The sequence below is a fragment of the Aspergillus alliaceus genome (genome assembly GCF_009176365.1).
Source record: "Aspergillus alliaceus strain CBS 536.65 unplaced genomic scaffold BDW43scaffold_29, whole genome shotgun sequence".
NCBI lineage: Eukaryota > Fungi > Ascomycota > Eurotiomycetes > Eurotiales > Aspergillaceae > Aspergillus > Aspergillus alliaceus.
This window is the reverse complement of record NW_022474712.1, coordinates 455,351-471,312: the sequence shown is the minus strand read 5'-3', so window position 1 is coordinate 471,312 and position 15,962 is coordinate 455,351. Positions and strand designations below refer to the sequence as shown.

Here is a 15,962-nt window from a genome sequence, read left to right as displayed (position 1 = left end):
ATGGGAAGTGAGTATGTCTGAGACCCATACAAAATAGTACATACATACAATATGTATATGAGGCCGATCATCAAAAGCCTTCGGGAGGTTGAAGGTACAGTACATACACAGTAAGTATCTAACGCCCCCCTTTTCCCGCTGTCTCCAAAAGAAAATCTACCACGGGATCAGCCCCTTTTCTTTTTCCCTTTCAAGTGTCTCCTCCTATGCAGTCCTCAGGTATCCTCCATCTCTGCAACTCATTTCGATTGGCCATTTTTATCGCTTCTAAATTTGGTGGTTGAATCTACGGTTTTTATATACTCTCAACTGACTTTCTCCAGCATCTGCGGCGAAACGAATTCAAACCAACCCCACATTAGCTTCTCGTCCCCTGTTTAGCCACCAGTAAACATATTACCTCAGATCGGTACGTGTTGCCCTGTCCACGGACCATTCTGAACGTAAGGATGTCAATGAGATGTGTCGTTGGCGTCCTAACGCAATCACCATCTGCTTACTCGTATCCCTAGTATTTGAATTCTGACGTCCTTCCTAATTATACCTAATTATACCTTCTCCGCGCTTGTGGTACAGTCTTACTCATCTGTCTACGCCGGATAGCCACATTGACGAGAAATCGAAACGACGGCGATACTATCCTCGAGGCTTTGATAAAAGTTTAACAAATAGCCGATATTTTCTTTTCGAAGTGCTTGCATAGCGAAATTTTCAATTACAATGTATTGCGACTAATGACAATCATCTACTCTGCTCTGATCCGAGATAGTTATGCGCTTCTCCTAGGAAACCATTGTGTCAGAGTAAAACGGGTCATGCGTTGAAACAAGTGCTTGCCAATAGGGGAGCTAGAGGAGCCGGCTTACGAAATTTCATGCAAATCCTCCAGAGGCTACGGAGAAGTCCTCATACGACGAGCTCCTAGAGTGCGAAGAGGATGATCAGATCGCCAGTCACTAATATCTTCGAAGACTCATTTGCAACGCACCTCGAATCTTGTAAAGCCTGAGGTCTTAGATCTGCCTAGAACCACCTGCTTTGCTCTTGTCGTGCTTACCGACCTATTTATATTGGACTCGCTGTCATACACTGAAATCCAAGGCGACATTTACGAAGGTACACCGAAGGCACACTATCAAGCACGTCGTGTTCTTTTTTGGAGATAATTACTCGCATCATATCTCTCTCTATCCCCTCTGTCACGACGATTCTTTTCGTTGGGATCTGGTCATTTTCATTCTCGTCTTGTCAGCACGGCATTGATCATCAGGTTCTTACAAACATGATACATAACTCGACTTCGGAAGGATATGGACATCCGTCTAGGCCCATGTCACCAGAGTGTGCGTCCACGACACACTGTGCTACTTCACGTTTGTCCAGAGCCAACTCTCAGAATAAATCTAAAAAGACTGGCTCCGATACCGCAGAACTTACTTCTAGATTGGGAGCGGTAACACCGACGATGCAGGGGCCCGTCTCAGGGATGGCTACGGACTCTCCCTCAAACAGTCCAGGTGATAACAATATCCAAGAAGGACTTTGTAGTTTGAATCGTTGGTCTCAGTCAACGACATCTAGCAAGAGTTCGCCCAAGTATGTTGACTATAACCGAGGGAATTTCTCTAAAGCATCCTTCGACGATGATTGCACCTCGCCCAAAGGCCGTATAAGCCCCGAAAGGAATACCATCCTGCATGTTTCTCCTCGGGTCGCCGCGCCGATGGATGATGAAAGTCCACTGCAAAGACGTCGTTCTCCCCATTCCATTGCCACAGGTCACTACATGCGAACCCTTGAATTCGGAGACCACGGTGAATCACCGGCCTTTTCAAAAGATGCTAGAGATGCGGCTCCGTCGCATTGGGACCCCTTGCCACCCGAGTCTACGTCGATCGCTGCTAGCCTCTTTCAAAACCCGTGGTCAAGGCCAAGTGTTGATCCACAGCCAGTCAACCAGAGCTCACAACCATATTCTGGGAGGGGCCTAATTCCCGGGAAGCGGCGACGAGGCCACTCCCAAAAAGCTATGCTGTCCAAAGCTCTACAGAAAGCCAACACTGCTGTACTTCTGGACAACGCAGCAAACTTCGAAGGCGCAATGGAAGCATACAATGATGCCTGCCAACTTCTACAGCTCGTTATGCTTAGAAGCAGCGGTGGTGAGGATGAAAGGTCAAAACTTCAGGAAATTGTAAGTCTTGCTCCATACCCCCAATACTAATTAAGCCTAAGGACTAAGTTTCCTAGCGAGATACATACATGATTCGTGTAACGGAGCTGCAACGTATGGATTTCTCCTTTGCCGAGCCCAACAGCAAAGCTCTTCCAGAGCGCCCCCTCAGCCAGGAGTCCTACAGTGAGATGTTTCAATCGATCGAAGAGGATGGGAATGAAACATTGCTCAATGAGAACATGAATTCGTTGCGGCACATTTCTAGCAATCACCATCCAGTGCTAGATGAACCAACGGCATTGCCTTCCAATCAAGTCACACCAAGGCGCCAGTCGCTATTGCCTTCCGCAATAGACGATGACCTGCGTTATCTGACCCTATCACCGACTGCCACCAAACAGAACGATTATGCCCAGACCGAATCTTCTAGATCATCTGAAGATGAGCATTTACGAACAGAGCATGTCTCTGGGTCATTGAACAGAGAAGAGCATTCAGCTCACCACCATCGATATTCTGAGTGGACTGTACTGGGGGCCCATGCGAAGGATGCTTACGAGTCGACATCTTGGCTTGATACCATCGACGAGTCTGGCGCATCTTCACCGGCTTCCATGCGCTCCAAAGTATCATCTGTGTACCTACGAAATAGGACGAGTTGTCGCCTCAGCCACGGTACAGAGGCTGAATTTGATGCTGCTCTTGATGCCGCTGTCGAGGCTGCCTATGATGATGGACTTGAGCCAGTAACAGAACTATGTGGCCAGTATGATGGTGGCGTTGATATTGGTATTGAGAATGACATCGTGGCGAATGCTCGTAGAAATGTTGAGTTGGCGAAGCAGAAAGTAAGGGAAGCCGAGCGTGAGGCGCAAGTGGCGATGGCGCGAGGACGGGAGATGCGACATTTGCAACAACACACCATTCTTGATCATTCCCATGCGGTAGCCTCGGAATATCTGGATGAGGAAGCCGAGGAAGAGGAGCGTTTACTGGAAGAGATGACCAGAGGTTATGTAATGGATGACTTCAACTTTGGTCTTCAGTCCAAATCAGCTCTGCCTCGACAATCGGATTCTAGCAGCTTTTCCGGTAGGACTTGGGAGAGCTCGGCTGCATCCAATACAACAACTCCCGGAACAACATTGTCGCCACTTGCAGAAGATACCGCTCTGCCAATAGTAGATTCAATAGCGGAGCAAGGCTGTGAACCTTGCTCTGTCCATGCCAGTACTACTGCTATATTGCCTAAGCCAAGTCTTGTCTCAGTGCCAGGTCCAAGCGTACGTGCGCGAAGAATGTCGGGTCAGAATCCCACGGAATTGAAGATCGAAACGAAACCTCGCTTTCGAGCCGACTCAGATATATCTAGTCATGGTCAATCCTCTGACCCTCCGACCTTTCGACCACCACCTATTTCAAAAGATGAAAACCCTACAAACCTTTCTATGCAAATAAACAAAACCCTAGGACCTACTCCCGCCTTGCGCGCGGCGGTGCGTTCAACCAAGAGGAACACATCCATTGGGTCCTTCAGTGAAGACACTTGGATAAATGGCAGTCTGGACAAATCTGCGACTCAAGAAGAAGACAACAACTCCGGCACTTCAAAAATGCCATCACCAGCTCGGCCGATCGGGAAAGTCCCTTCGGCACCGGAAAACCTGGGAAAACTGAACTCAGGTTTGAAATCATTTCGTGCAAGGAATGTTTCAGTACCAGGGGCTGATCCCATAACCGACTCTCCAGACACTCCAGGCAGTGCATTCCCCTCTTTTGATATTCAAAAAGGAGCTGGGGCTGCCGCAGTGCCGATCATGCCCACTCCAACTGGCGCAACCTTTGCCCCTAATGGTCTCCCAAGTGGGGGCCTGTATTTGTTCGACAGCCATATCCACTCACCGACAAATCTAGGCTCACCAAATATGACAGCTACTAACGCCCCTTTACCCTTAGAGCCTTGTCCAGAGTCGTTCCTCTTACGTCCATTTTGGCTAATGCGATGTATATATCAAACAATAGCCCACCCCAGCGGTGGCTACTTGACTACCAAGCTATTTGTTCCGCGCGATGTCTGGCGTGTAAAGAATGTTAAAATTAAGGCAGTGGAGGAAAAAATCTCAAATTGTGACTTGTTGACGGCGGCGTTGCTGAAACTGGCTAAGGTTGATACTTACGATGCCGACGCCGTCTTGGAAGAAATGCAGTCTCTGGAGACTGTTCTTGACCAGGTACAATCGTCACTATCCAAAAAGCTGAGCAGTGAGGTTGGAGTTCAGGGAGCTACGGCCCTTTTCAAAGCCTCTCAAGGTTCGGACGACGCGGCAACTGTCGATGCTTTGCCTTCGAAAACTTCCAGCAGCGCCAGCAAATCGTACTTGACTTCCTGGCGCAAACTGCGATCCAAAAATTCTGGATTTGGTGTGACACCATCACAGTCTAGTTCGAAAGAGACTAGCAAAGATACTTTGATAATCAACTCTCTGCCGATGACCTCAACGCCAAGCCCCCAGTCTATTAAGCGCAATACACCGCAGTTGCAGTTCAATGGACCCAATGCGAACTATATGGGCGCGTTGGCTCGCCTTTGTGATGCGGTCCAGGTACTAGGTGGGCATTATCTATTCCTATGAACGTTGTTGTCACATTTCGTTTACTCACTTCGCGATATCAGATCAAATCGCTCAGCAAGTTGAAGACCCTGGCCTGAAGCATTCTTCACAGACTCTTGTTGGCCTGGAGTTAAGCACTCGCCATGCGGCAGAATTCTTTGGCTTCTATGTTTGTCGGTTTGCCTTGAACGATATTGCCACGATGCTCGATAAGTTCATCAAAAGGGGTAGTGAATGGGTCCTTATCTAAACGCCTGAGAGCCCAGTGCTTCGTGCTGTTTTAGAAAGACACATGTGTATGATATCTCCCTAAACATGTTCTAATCCTATAGTGCCCGGTTCTCATGTCTAGTTTTATGAGAAGTATCAGCCACGATGAAAGTTTTGCTCCGTCAGATAACGGTTGCTTTGGCTTTTTTTCTTTTGCTTCCTGATGTTATGTAGGGGATATCCCTGGACTCTTGAGCCGTACATATATATCTTATTCTCCTAAGATCTGCACTAACCATCACAATGTCCCTTTGTCACCACGCTAAACGTCTGGTACAATACCTTTCACCGCCATTTATTAGTCTAATAATATATACACATATATCTCTGTGTTGACGCCGTGGGAGTGTATATTCCACGCACATCAAGCTCGCCTTCCTGTAGACTTTAAACAGATTTGTCGTCGTCTTTCTGCGTCCCGGATGATCTCCGCTGATAGCTTTAAGCTCGGGGCAAGGTGTGAGTATGTCCCGACCTCTGCAACCACACTTGATATTATTCCGTCTACCTGGTCTGCAGGTGGGAGTAAGACGGAAAGCGCTGGAGACATAGTAGCCCCCATAATTAATAGTGTCTGTGAAACCATGGACAAAGCTCCCTGCCAAAGATATGGTAGATGACCCTCGCGATGGCTTGTTATATTTTCCAATTGGCGCATTGTTGCTTCTAGACACCGCCGGCAGCATTCCTTGACCACCGGATCTGAAGATGCGTGCTCGTTCTGAAAGACAGCCAGTATATATGGGCGGTAGATAATTGTCCGGCAAGCGAAGTATCGAAGCCGCAGTACAGTTTGAACAGAATTTGACGCTGGTGTATGGGAAAGAGGAAATTGAATAGGTTGAGGCAGACTCTCATACCACTGTGACAGTTGGAAGTCCAGCTCAGAAACGATAGGTCCAAGCGAGCCGAGAGTGAGTGGGCTGTCCTTTTGGTATACCATGTGGCTGACACGGTTCAGCAACCTTCTCAATGCAATTTCTGCCAAGAAGTACCAGAGTTCATCGTGACCAACATGTTCAGTTTCAGGGGCGATTTCACCACGTTCGTCCTCGACCTCGTCATCCTCCTCGTCGTCCTCCTCAAACCCACCAGGAAGATCAACCAACTCTTCAAAATGCACAATTCCCGAATGTGGCAGATCTAGTTCTGCTAGCAAATCGCTCTCGTAGAGTAGCGCGTTCCAGTATACTCTCACACTCAACTCCTTCCACTGAAGAGGAACACGAGATGTATTACCAAAAAGTAGCTGTAACTTTAGGCTGGCGTTCGAGAGAAGTGTCCAGGCCTCTAGAGGTCTGACTAAATAGAATAAATAGGCTGAGGTCAGTATAATGCACTGCGCAGCAAGCACAGAGTTGCGCATTATGACAAGAGGTAGAAGGCCCCAGGCTGCCGAGAAGTAGGCCAAACCTGGAGCCTCGTTGTCTGGAGGAACAGAGGAGATGCTTCCGTATTGACTTGCGCATCCAAGAGCTAAGACTAAGAGTACCAGGCAGCTCTCAGGCCCTTCACGGAAGCCTAGTGATATCGCGGTACTGTAGTACCGAGACCATGTATATGGATTGACGCACGCGTACCAAATATTGACACGTTGAAAAAAAGCCTTGATATAGGTGGTCGCATTGGATAAGTCTAATACTCCTGGAGCTCTCATCCTGAGGGGTTCACGAGCCATTTCTAGTTGCAACAGTGTGTGAGGGTCATAGGGGCCAGCCACCAAGTCTCGAATTAAGGGCCATTGTAGGAGGTGTAACGCAGGGGTAGTATGTACCTTGGGCATCGTTGAAATACTCGTGGGAGGGTTAGCCCAGGAAGCGAGTCCGACAACAGACGTTCTCACAGGCATAGCGAGCGGACTCGATGTTTTGACTAGCGCATCATCACCGCCATTATTAGTATCGTTACTGGTAGTCGGTGAAGCTGAGGACAGTGGACAAAGGGCAGCTTGATTTGCTAGGCTGGATTGGAGTAGTCCCTCGATGCGGTTAAGCCTTTCAATGATCAGCTTATCACCGGCATCGAGCTTGATGCCAGGTTCTCTATAGATACAGTCGGCATCTAGTTCTGTACAGAGCTGGCATTTTGGGCGTGCCCCGTTGCACCTCGTTTTCCGCAGGCGGCATATCTGACACTATCATGCTTACCATTGTTCTTGATCAATGAACATCCAAATAAAGGAGATGCAATCGTTGGGGAGAGTGGGTACACAGAGAAAGAATGTGGGGAGGAGGCGGAGGAAGGGCAAAGAACAATAAATAGGAGACTCATACAGCTATTGTAGCGCGCCTTCGGGGATACTCGGTCACTTCAGAGTTGGATCGCTTTTTCTTGCTCATTCGAAGGTCATTAGAAATAGTTGCAGTGCTAGCTGCATCAATGATATCTCTATCTCTTTCAGGCGAAGAAGACATGGTTTTGGTCTAAGAGATTACAACACGAATTGATCTCCTGAGAGCAGGTACACCCTACATGGTAGTCTTCATTCGCCGTCAGCTTGTCTGTTTACCCAGCGTCAGTATCTTGTTTGAATGGCTATATAATTAGGTTGCTATACCTCACGAAGAATTCATTAAAGCGTTCATCTTGCAAAAGTCATATTTACGAGAGAGAAAAAGAAGCAGTCGAAGTGATCGTGCTAATATACCTGAGAAGAATTGATTATTATGTATGTACTTAAATCAAATGCTCGGAAAAGCGGGGAAGGTACGGAGAGAAATCTACTAACTGATTTAAGTTGCTTTGGCTTTTTTTAAATTCAAAATGAATTAAACCGATGGACTAGTACTTCGTAATTACGGTATTCCCATATTCGATACTAGCCCATACAGTAGTACATGGCGCGGGACGCGTGGTTCCGCGAAAACAACGCGACCGCAATGATCAAGATACCACTCACCTCCGCATCTACTCAACATTTCATGAACGAGGGCGAGAAAAGACGCGCTACATCCCAAATTAACGAACATCTTATGGATGATACGGTGACCATTGGAAGGACGATTCGGATCTCTTCCAAGCATGCCGCGTCCACCTACGAAGCGCAACCGCCTGACATTAAAGGCTGCCCCCGCAAACTCCAAGGAGAAGGCACAGCGAGATGGTGAGGATATAAGCAAGGCGAATCCTTCCAGGTCCCCGGTACTCGATAACCAGGATGAGAGCAGCGCTTCACAGTTGGCATTCAGTGCTCAACATGCAAACACCTTACGGCAGTTAAGAAATCAAACACCCTTGGCCAAAACGCATGAACATGCGATCGAGTCTTCTCCAATGGGGGAACGAGGTGCTACGGGCAGCCGACCACCCACCAGGTCCCGAGGTTACTCATCTACCCTCTCTATGGCTGAACGAAAATTTGATATGGGCTCAAAGGTACCCGGTACACCAGCCTTTGAGAGCTCGATATTGAGTAATTTTAGACGGCGGCCTCGCCAAGCGAGTATCCTGCAAATGATGCAGGCAGAGGACGGATCATCTGAACTAGACGATGATGACTTTCTGGGTGGCTTGAGCCCGGAAGACGAGTCCACCCCCCTTAACCTCTCCAGAGGAAAATCGCTTCTAGTTAGAAAATCTGTATCCCCATCTCCATCGCAACTTTCGTTGCCTTCTAGTGATGGGTCCCGCAAGCGGAAACGGTCTGTCGAAGAGTGCCGGGTCCCCCAGTCGCCTTTAACAGTTGTGGAGAACACACCAACAGAGTCACCTAATCATAGAGACTGGGAGAACAAATCGCGTGGCTCTTCTGAACCATGCCAACCACTGAAGTCTTTAGAAATGATCAGTCAGACCATGGCACCGCCTTTGAGCAGCAGCCCACCATCCAGTCCCGTCCGCCCAGCTTCTACACCGAAGCTAGCGCAGGCATCGGATTCTACTGGAGAAGGCACGGAAACGTTTCCAGTCGTGGCTAGCAGGGCGATTACCATCCCCACGGCAACTCTACAAGATCGACTCCTTCCCCGGCGTCGCCAACGGCATCCCAAATGTCGCGATGCGGCCAGAATGGAGGTTCAAAGCGATACAAGTGAAGACGGTGCTCCTGCTGTAGATCAGGATGATGACGAATTAAGTTACTTACACCCGAGGAGGCGAACTACCAGATCGAAGCGGAAGCCCTATTCTGAAGCTCGACGGGCAATTGAACACACGGCTGGAGTAGTGGTCAACAGGAGTAGCCACCCAAAACGTTCAGTGATTGCGAAAATCACAGAACAAGTTCAAGAAAACCCTCATGTAACCACACATTTATCCCAGCCTTGTGAAGATACAAACATCGACAAGGAGAACCAACCGGTCGACACATCATCACCATTATCCTCGCCGCTTGATTCGGATGCATTTGAGTCTGTATCGCCGCCAGAGTCACCGCCATCAGTCAATTTCCTTAGCGAAGAGCTGAGGTTGCAAGCGAAGAAGTTTGCCGAGATTGATAAATGGGAAATGGAATTCGAAGAGATCCCTGGGAGACAAAGCAGTGCATTGGAGTAGACCCTAATTTCCATGTCAATTTAATTCTAATAATTCGTTGTGCTCTATATGTTGTCACCGTCAGCGGACGTTGTGGGCAACAGAATACCGAATGATTTGTTGACCTCATCTTTACCCGATGGTAAGCGGTGCCGCGTGAAGTAAGCCCCGCAACTGAAATAATCAAAAACCCCACCTGAAGTTGATAATTGTCACTCGCATTGAATGATCTCTGCAGGATAGGCTATTCCACAACTACTTGATAACCCCAAAGTCCTAGCACAGGTTCTACTGATTTGCAAAAGCATACTATGGCCACCGTTGATACTATCCTGGCTGGTAAATATCCTGCCAAATCCCATGCGCGTCGGGTTGCCGAGCTTCTCCAGGCCCATTATGGACATGATGCTCCTGGGGTGATATACTTGGAAGCCCAGAAAACTCGTCTTATAGAGGATAACGACGAACCAATGCCATTTAGGTAATGGTTCTTTTGCTCCCCTTTCTCATCCCTCCACATGTTCAAAGGACTTACTAGCTCTGCTTATCAGACAACGCCGTTTCTTCTACTATCTATCTGGGTGCTCTCTTCCAGATTCCTATGTGATTTACGACATCAGAGCCGACAAGCTTACTCTATTCATACCTCCTATTGATGCGGAAGACGTGATTTGGTCAGGTCTTCCACTCTCCGCGGATGAGGCTTTGAAACTCTACGATGTTGACAGTGTGTCGACGACAACTGAAGTCAATGCTGCTCTTGTTTCTATTGGCTCAGCGTATAGTGGCAAATGCGTAGCTTTCGCCATCGCAGATCAGGTTTCTAGCGACACGACGTTCCAAAGCTATGCGGAGACCAATCTTTCCGTCTTAAAGGGAGCTATTGAAACAGCGCGTGTTGTCAAAGACGGATATGAAATCGCTCTCCTGAAGAAGGCCAATGATATTTCCGCGAAAGCTCATATTGCGGCCATAAAAGCTGCCAAGACTGCGACAAATGAGCGTGAGATCGAAGCCGCGTTCATCGCGACATGTATTGCTAATGGTGCTCGTGAGCAATCGTACCATCCTATTGTTGCTTGCGGTGTGAATGGGGCCACTCTTCACTATGGGAAGAACGATGATGATCTGATCGACCCTGTGACGAACCAGAAGAAGCAGAATGTGCTCATTGATGCCGGGGGTGAGTATCGTGCGTATTGCTCCGATATAACACGTGTGTTTCCTGTAGGCGGGAGATTTACGACAGAGACTCGCCAGATTTATGAGATCGTCCTACAAATGCAGACAGAATGCATTGCAATGCTTAAACGAGATGTCCAATGGGAGGACGTGCATGCGCATGCGCACCGTGTTGCCATCAAAGGTTTACTTGCATTAGGAATTCTGATCGGTTCCGAAGATGAATTGTTCGAGAAGAGAGTTAGCGTAGCATTTTTCCCCCATGGTCTCGGACATTACCTAGGAATGGATACGCATGATACTGGTGGTAACCCAAACTATGGAGACAAAGATAGCATGTTCAAGTATCTCCGGGTTAGAGGCCGTTTGCCTGCAGGCTCCGTCATCACTGTTGAACCAGGTGTAAGTTCATACCGTTCTTTCCAACTATGGCAATAGATTTTCTCCGTTTACTAAACTTTGTATTGTTATAGATCTACTTCTGTCGCTTCATTATTGACCCTTATACCCGGTCTCCTGATTTGGGGAAGTACATTGACACGAATGTCCTGGAGCGGTATTGGAGCGTTGGGGGAGTTCGTATCGAAGACAATATACAAATCACCACAGATGGCTACGAGAACCTGACCACGGCGCCAAAAGCCATAGAAGAGGTGGAAAGCCTGGCCTTGTAGAAAGCGCCGTCAATACGAGGGACACGAACGCAGATATGATCGCCTTGAAAATATCGTACTCCAGAATATCTATTTGCTGGAAATATGATCCTCGCAGCTATCCAGCACCATTTCAAGCGGAGAAAGTCACTTAAAGATGTCGATTTGTTTTATTTGAATACAAGGTTAAAGTACAGCATCATAGTACAGTTATCGTTTGCCAGGAAGTAAAAGAAAGAAATAAGACACGTCAACCTTGGATAATATCAGTTACAGAGACTATTTTTGCCTTAGGTGACGTTGATTTCAGTACCCAGCTATAGACCACTCCTAAGTCTTTTCCTTCCACTTCCTTTGACAGCAGACTCAGATTCGGCTTTATCTTGGGCACGCTTTTCTTTATGGTCAAGCACCGTATTGAGGACATCAAAGCAGAATTCGGGAACCTCGAGGCACAGGTTCCTGAATGCCTCTTCAGCTTCATGCCGTAGAACATGACTTCTTAAAGCCCAGAACGATGCTACAGGCTTTCGAATCGACACGTCATCAGCTGGGGTGTGGGTGTATACATATCGAGCGTATGCAATCTCACCGTGTGAAGTGCTACTCACACGGTGGATCTTTGAGTGGGCTAATGTCTTTAGTGCTGGTATCCCCAACTTCTCAGCCAATGTGTACACCCGTGCGTGTTTCAGTAGTTGCTCGCCACTGTCGTCGATTTCACCTACAACTTCTTGTCCACTGGAAGAGTTGGCGAGAGGACTAGCATAGTTGCGGGTATATTGGAATTGAAGAAAAAACCCGAAAGCTTCTACGTTTTCGTTAGGAAGCTCAATGCGGCGCTATGAAATATTAGTATCGCGGTGAAGATATCTGGTTCCCTTAGCTCGACCTACAGGGCCCGATTTCTCAAATGCTGCCACTCGCTCGGCAAGGAAGGGCGATTCCAACAGCAAGTTCTGGTGAGCTGATAAAGTGGTTTTCTTTCCCCCTTGTCCTATAACAAGCTCCACGATAGGCGACGTCAAATACCTAAACCATATAAGCCGAAAGGCCTAGAACAGGGAAAGAGAGCAATGTTGCGGCATCAGATATAGCAACACGGGCCTTACTCAAGATATTGAAGGCCAGAGTTTCTTTTCAGGGGTATATCCTGCTCCTCTGATCTTGGTTCTGACTCCGTCGTTGCACCTAGTAGGAATATATCTTGTGTTATAGCGTCGTTCGCTGTCTCTACTTGTTGACCTGAATCCATATTTACATCGCGTGTTTCCGTATTTTGTGTGTTCTTGGCGCCATGAGAGCCATCAAGCCCGGGAATTTGCACCCGAGGGATATTCATTGATTGCCTATGTGATTCGGGGCCAAAAAGTGAATGCGTAGCAGGAAGATATCGCTGAAGGGAAACAGAGATACGTGGAGGGCAGTTGGAAGGCTGTAGAATAATTCTTTATTATTTCAATTTTTTTTTTATTTTTTTTTATTTTTTTTTTATTTCAAACACCTTAAATTTGATCAAAAGGAACACACTTGAGGTACAAAGCAACAATATGTGTGAGATATATCTTAGATCCTAAGTATTGCGTCACGCGTCGCACAGTCATTGAACTACCGTATCAAATGAATTGAAAGTTTACTTCTAAGCTATGTTCATAGCTTTAACATCGCTGATTCTACATCTCGTTGAGATCAACTGAAAAAGCATCCCTTATCTCAGTATTAATCCTGTAATGTATGAGTGAAGACAGTTACGACCTATGAACGTTTGGATTATTCTACTTAGGGTACATACTACTAGTAAGTATGTGTACTAGTAGTATGGTACTATATATATGTATGTACTTCGTACAGGAGGTATCTTTTGCCAAAGGGTTATTAGTATTTTTGTATCGGCAATACAGAATGTTCCCCACCTAAAGAAGCCTTGCCTATGACTTCCAAATTAAATTGGTGTTCGCCCAGTATTCTCAATTTATCTCACTCACAGAGGATCGGAGAGATATATGATCTGTGTTCCTTTGTCTCTCTTCTGGAAATCTAGCTTCCACCGAGTATTTGTTTCTCGTAACTATCTGTCACCACCTTCCCAAGCTGCCATACGATTTCGCTGCACCATTCAGGCTCTAAGACGAAGCATGGCGACTGTCATCCACCCACCCCGGGATCCCAACACCCTGAGCAACTATAATAATTGGGTCTCTACTCATATTACTGCGAACTTTGATATTCTCTTTGAGCACAAGAAGCTCGTAGGGAACGTTGTTCATAAACTCAAGTCTATTACCGATGCGGAGTCTACCGATATCATCTTGGACACGAACCATGTGGACATCGGTGATGTGAAAGTTGACGGCCGGGTCTCTCATTGGGAGCTCCTCCCCCGGCTGGAACCATATGGTGCTGCGTTGAAAATTAAGCTCCCTCAGGGTGTGAAGTTGAATGAGATAATTGAAGTTGATGTATGTTGTTAACCAGTCTATGGGCATCGCCATCCGTGCCAATCTAACTGAAGGCAATTAGATCTCTGTTAAGACCACCGACAACTGCACTGCTCTTCAGTGGCTGACGCCGGCCCAAACGTCTAATAAGAAACACCCATATATGTGTAAGCTAGCCCTACTCTGCATTCGGGAAGAAAGGTCGTTCGCGGAGCTCCTCTAACTCGGCTTTCTCTTACTTAGTTTCTCAGTGCCAGGCTATCCACGCACGGTCAATTTTCCCGTGTCAAGATACACCCGATGTTAAATCTACTATCGATTTTAATATCACTTCGCCTCTTCCTGTGATTGCTAGCGGATTGCCTGTTCGCGGCATCATAGAAAACCCCCAGTCTGACGGCAAAGCGTTATATCGTTTCCATCAACAGCTGCCGATTCCAAGTTATTTGTTCGCACTGGCAAGTGGGTATGGAAATCCTGTACACCTGCTGCATGGGCCATAAACTAACCGACCAACCACAGCGATATCTCGGAGGCTACAATTGGGCCCCGGAGTGTTGTTGCAACTAGCCCTGACAAACTTCGAGAATGCCAATGGGAGCTCGAAGCGGATACTGAAACTTTTATAAATGCTATTGAGGTTGGCCTAATTCTGAAACATGGAAATCTTCCAACTTTTAACTTAAGCATAGAAAATCGTCTATCCTTATGCTTGGGGAGAGTACAATGTCCTCATTCTTCCCCCGAGCTTTCCATATGGGGGCATGGAAAACCCAATCTTCACCTTTGCGACACCTAGTATTATCTCCAAGGTATCTTCCTGAAGTCAATTAAAGTGTCAGCTGTCGGTCTCCCCTTAACGTGAATGATTAGGATCGGGAAAACGTCGACGTTATTGCCCACGAACTTGCCCATAGCTGGAGTGGTAACCTCGTTACTAATGCTTCATGGGAGCACTTCTGGCTCAATGAAGGCTGGACTACTTACCTTGAGAGACGTGTTAGTTTACTGCCCCTTAAGCTCTATTGATACAAACGACCCTAGTGATGTATATATATATGTACTGACTATATGGAAGATTCTAGCTGCGGTGTGAGTCTAAATGTCGGCGTCTTACGAATTCATTTGCTAATTGAGGCCATAGACATGGTGAACCCTATCGGCATTTCTCAGCCATCATCGGTTGGAAGTCACTTGCAGATTCCGTGGAACATTTTGGACATGACCATCCGTTTACTAAACTGGTCACTGATCTTAAAGGAAAGGACCCTGACGATGCTTTTTCAAGCATTCCATACGAAAAAGGGTTCAATTTCTTGTTCCACTTAGAAAACCTAGTTGGAAAGGATAAGTTTGACCGATTTATCCCTCATGTAGGTTCTTGTTTCCGCTTAGAATCAGGGCTCACTAATGTTATATTACTTAGTATTTCACGAAGTTTAAAGGGAAGTCTCTTGACTCGTATGAGTTCAAAGCGACTATTCTCGACTTTTTCCAGTCTGACCCGGAATGCTCCAAGCTCCTGAATAATCTTGACTGGGATGTATGGTATTATGCTCCTGGTTTACCTCCAAAACCACAATTTGACACATCCCTCGTCGATGTCGTATACGAGCTCTCTAGAAAATGGAAGTCCCTTCCTGACTCCTCTTTTCAGCCTCAGCCAACCGATATTGAAGGGCTGACAGCAAACCAAATCGTGGTTTTATTGGAACAAATTCTTCTGTTCGAGCGACCACTTAGCCCTGAACTGTCGAGGGTTTTGGGCCATGTCTATGGTCTTGCCAAGAGTGAAAACATAGAGGTCGCCAATCTCTATTGTCAAGTAGGGTTAAGGGCCGGAGACGAAACCGTGTATAAACCAACGGCAGAATTGTTGAGCAGGATCGGTCGGATGAAATTTGTGCGACCTTTGTAAGTGCACCTTGTCTATCACAAGCCATCCACTAAGCTGACCCCGCCATGCAGGTACCGCAACCTACAAAAGGTTAACCGCCCACTTGCGATTGACACTTTTGAGAAAAATAAGGATTTCTATCATCCGATCTGTCGGGCGATGGTTGAGAAAGACCTCTTTGGAAAGAGGGAGTAAATTTAGATAAATACTTTAAGGAATAGCAGTTGCTTGTTCGGCTACTCTATCGTATATGAAAATCCG

The 15,962-nt window shown here is 46.9% G+C and overlaps 6 protein-coding genes across 6 annotated transcripts; 4 read left to right on the top strand and 2 right to left on the bottom strand.

Moving 5' to 3' along the window:
* Positions 1 to 1,282: 1,282 nt before the first annotated feature.
* Positions 1,283 to 5,038, top strand: BDW43DRAFT_301190 (uncharacterized protein; the record flags this gene model as incomplete). The annotated part of the gene is made up of 3 exons (XM_032045004.1): positions 1,283 to 2,194; positions 2,251 to 4,786; positions 4,851 to 5,038. 3 exons carry the CDS (start codon positions 1,283 to 1,285, stop codon positions 5,036 to 5,038), a joined length of 3,636 nt encoding a protein of 1,211 aa, XP_031899191.1.
* On the bottom strand, positions 4,848 to 7,756 carry BDW43DRAFT_113759 (putative C6 finger domain protein). The gene is made up of 3 exons (XM_032037968.1): positions 7,616 to 7,756; positions 7,332 to 7,559; positions 4,848 to 7,192 (listed from the first exon to the last, which is right to left on the bottom strand). Exons 2-3 carry the CDS (start codon positions 7,470 to 7,472, stop codon positions 5,423 to 5,425), a joined length of 1,911 nt encoding a protein of 636 aa, XP_031899190.1. The 5' UTR covers positions 7,473 to 7,559; positions 7,616 to 7,756; the 3' UTR covers positions 4,848 to 5,422.
* A 69-nt stretch (positions 7,757 to 7,825) lies between these two features.
* BDW43DRAFT_113736 (uncharacterized protein) lies at positions 7,826 to 10,083 on the top strand. Its single transcript, XM_032037967.1, has 2 exons — positions 7,826 to 9,870; position 10,083. Exon 1 carries the CDS (start codon positions 8,080 to 8,082, stop codon positions 9,550 to 9,552), a length of 1,473 nt encoding a protein of 490 aa, XP_031899189.1. The 5' UTR covers positions 7,826 to 8,079; the 3' UTR covers positions 9,553 to 9,870; position 10,083.
* On the top strand, positions 9,698 to 11,610 carry BDW43DRAFT_113707 (aminopeptidase P family protein). The gene is made up of 3 exons (XM_032037965.1): positions 9,698 to 10,012; positions 10,083 to 11,115; positions 11,187 to 11,610. The coding sequence occupies exons 1-3, from the start codon at positions 9,843 to 9,845 to the stop codon at positions 11,385 to 11,387; spliced, it is 1,404 nt and encodes a 467-aa protein (XP_031899188.1). The 5' UTR covers positions 9,698 to 9,842; the 3' UTR covers positions 11,388 to 11,610.
* Positions 11,418 to 12,774, bottom strand: BDW43DRAFT_113717 (uncharacterized protein). Its single transcript, XM_032037966.1, has 3 exons — positions 12,479 to 12,774; positions 12,263 to 12,398; positions 11,418 to 12,208 (listed from the first exon to the last, which is right to left on the bottom strand). Exons 1-3 carry the CDS (start codon positions 12,706 to 12,708, stop codon positions 11,684 to 11,686), a joined length of 891 nt encoding a protein of 296 aa, XP_031899187.1. The 5' UTR covers positions 12,709 to 12,774; the 3' UTR covers positions 11,418 to 11,683.
* A 727-nt stretch (positions 12,775 to 13,501) lies between these two features.
* BDW43DRAFT_312343 (bifunctional aminopeptidase/epoxide hydrolase) lies at positions 13,502 to 15,896 on the top strand (the record flags this gene model as incomplete). The annotated part of the gene is made up of 10 exons (XM_032047349.1): positions 13,502 to 13,825; positions 13,887 to 13,971; positions 14,048 to 14,270; positions 14,327 to 14,444; positions 14,497 to 14,616; positions 14,678 to 14,803; positions 14,883 to 14,896; positions 14,949 to 15,177; positions 15,231 to 15,718; positions 15,773 to 15,896. The coding sequence occupies 10 exons, from the start codon at positions 13,502 to 13,504 to the stop codon at positions 15,894 to 15,896; spliced, it is 1,851 nt and encodes a 616-aa protein (XP_031899186.1).
* Positions 15,897 to 15,962: the final 66 nt, after the last annotated feature.

What these genes read in the sequence shown, in the direction of transcription:
- BDW43DRAFT_113759 (XM_032037968.1), bottom strand. Translation starts at nt 7,472, where the DNA reads ATGTCTTCTTCGCCTGAAAGAGATAGAGATATCATTGATGCAGCTAGC. An exon ending in GAAGGCGCGCTACAATAGCT is followed by an intron (nt 7,193 to 7,331) that starts GTATGAGTCTCC and finishes TAAGCATGATAG; the next exon opens with TGTCAGATATGCCGCCTGCG.
- BDW43DRAFT_113736 (XM_032037967.1), top strand. Translation starts at nt 8,080, where the DNA reads ATGCCGCGTCCACCTACGAAGCGCAACCGCCTGACATTAAAGGCTGCC.
- BDW43DRAFT_113707 (XM_032037965.1), top strand. Translation starts at nt 9,843, where the DNA reads ATGGCCACCGTTGATACTATCCTGGCTGGTAAATATCCTGCCAAATCC. An exon ending in GACGAACCAATGCCATTTAG is followed by an intron (nt 10,013 to 10,082) that starts GTAATGGTTCTT and finishes TCTGCTTATCAG; the next exon opens with ACAACGCCGTTTCTTCTACT. An exon ending in TCATCACTGTTGAACCAGGT is followed by an intron (nt 11,116 to 11,186) that starts GTAAGTTCATAC and finishes GTATTGTTATAG; the next exon opens with ATCTACTTCTGTCGCTTCAT.
- BDW43DRAFT_113717 (XM_032037966.1), bottom strand. Translation starts at nt 12,708, where the DNA reads ATGAATATCCCTCGGGTGCAAATTCCCGGGCTTGATGGCTCTCATGGC. An exon ending in TCTGGCCTTCAATATCTTGA is followed by an intron (nt 12,399 to 12,478) that starts GTAAGGCCCGTG and finishes TATATGGTTTAG; the next exon opens with GTATTTGACGTCGCCTATCG. An exon ending in CATTTGAGAAATCGGGCCCT is followed by an intron (nt 12,209 to 12,262) that starts GTAGGTCGAGCT and finishes AATATTTCATAG; the next exon opens with CGCCGCATTGAGCTTCCTAA.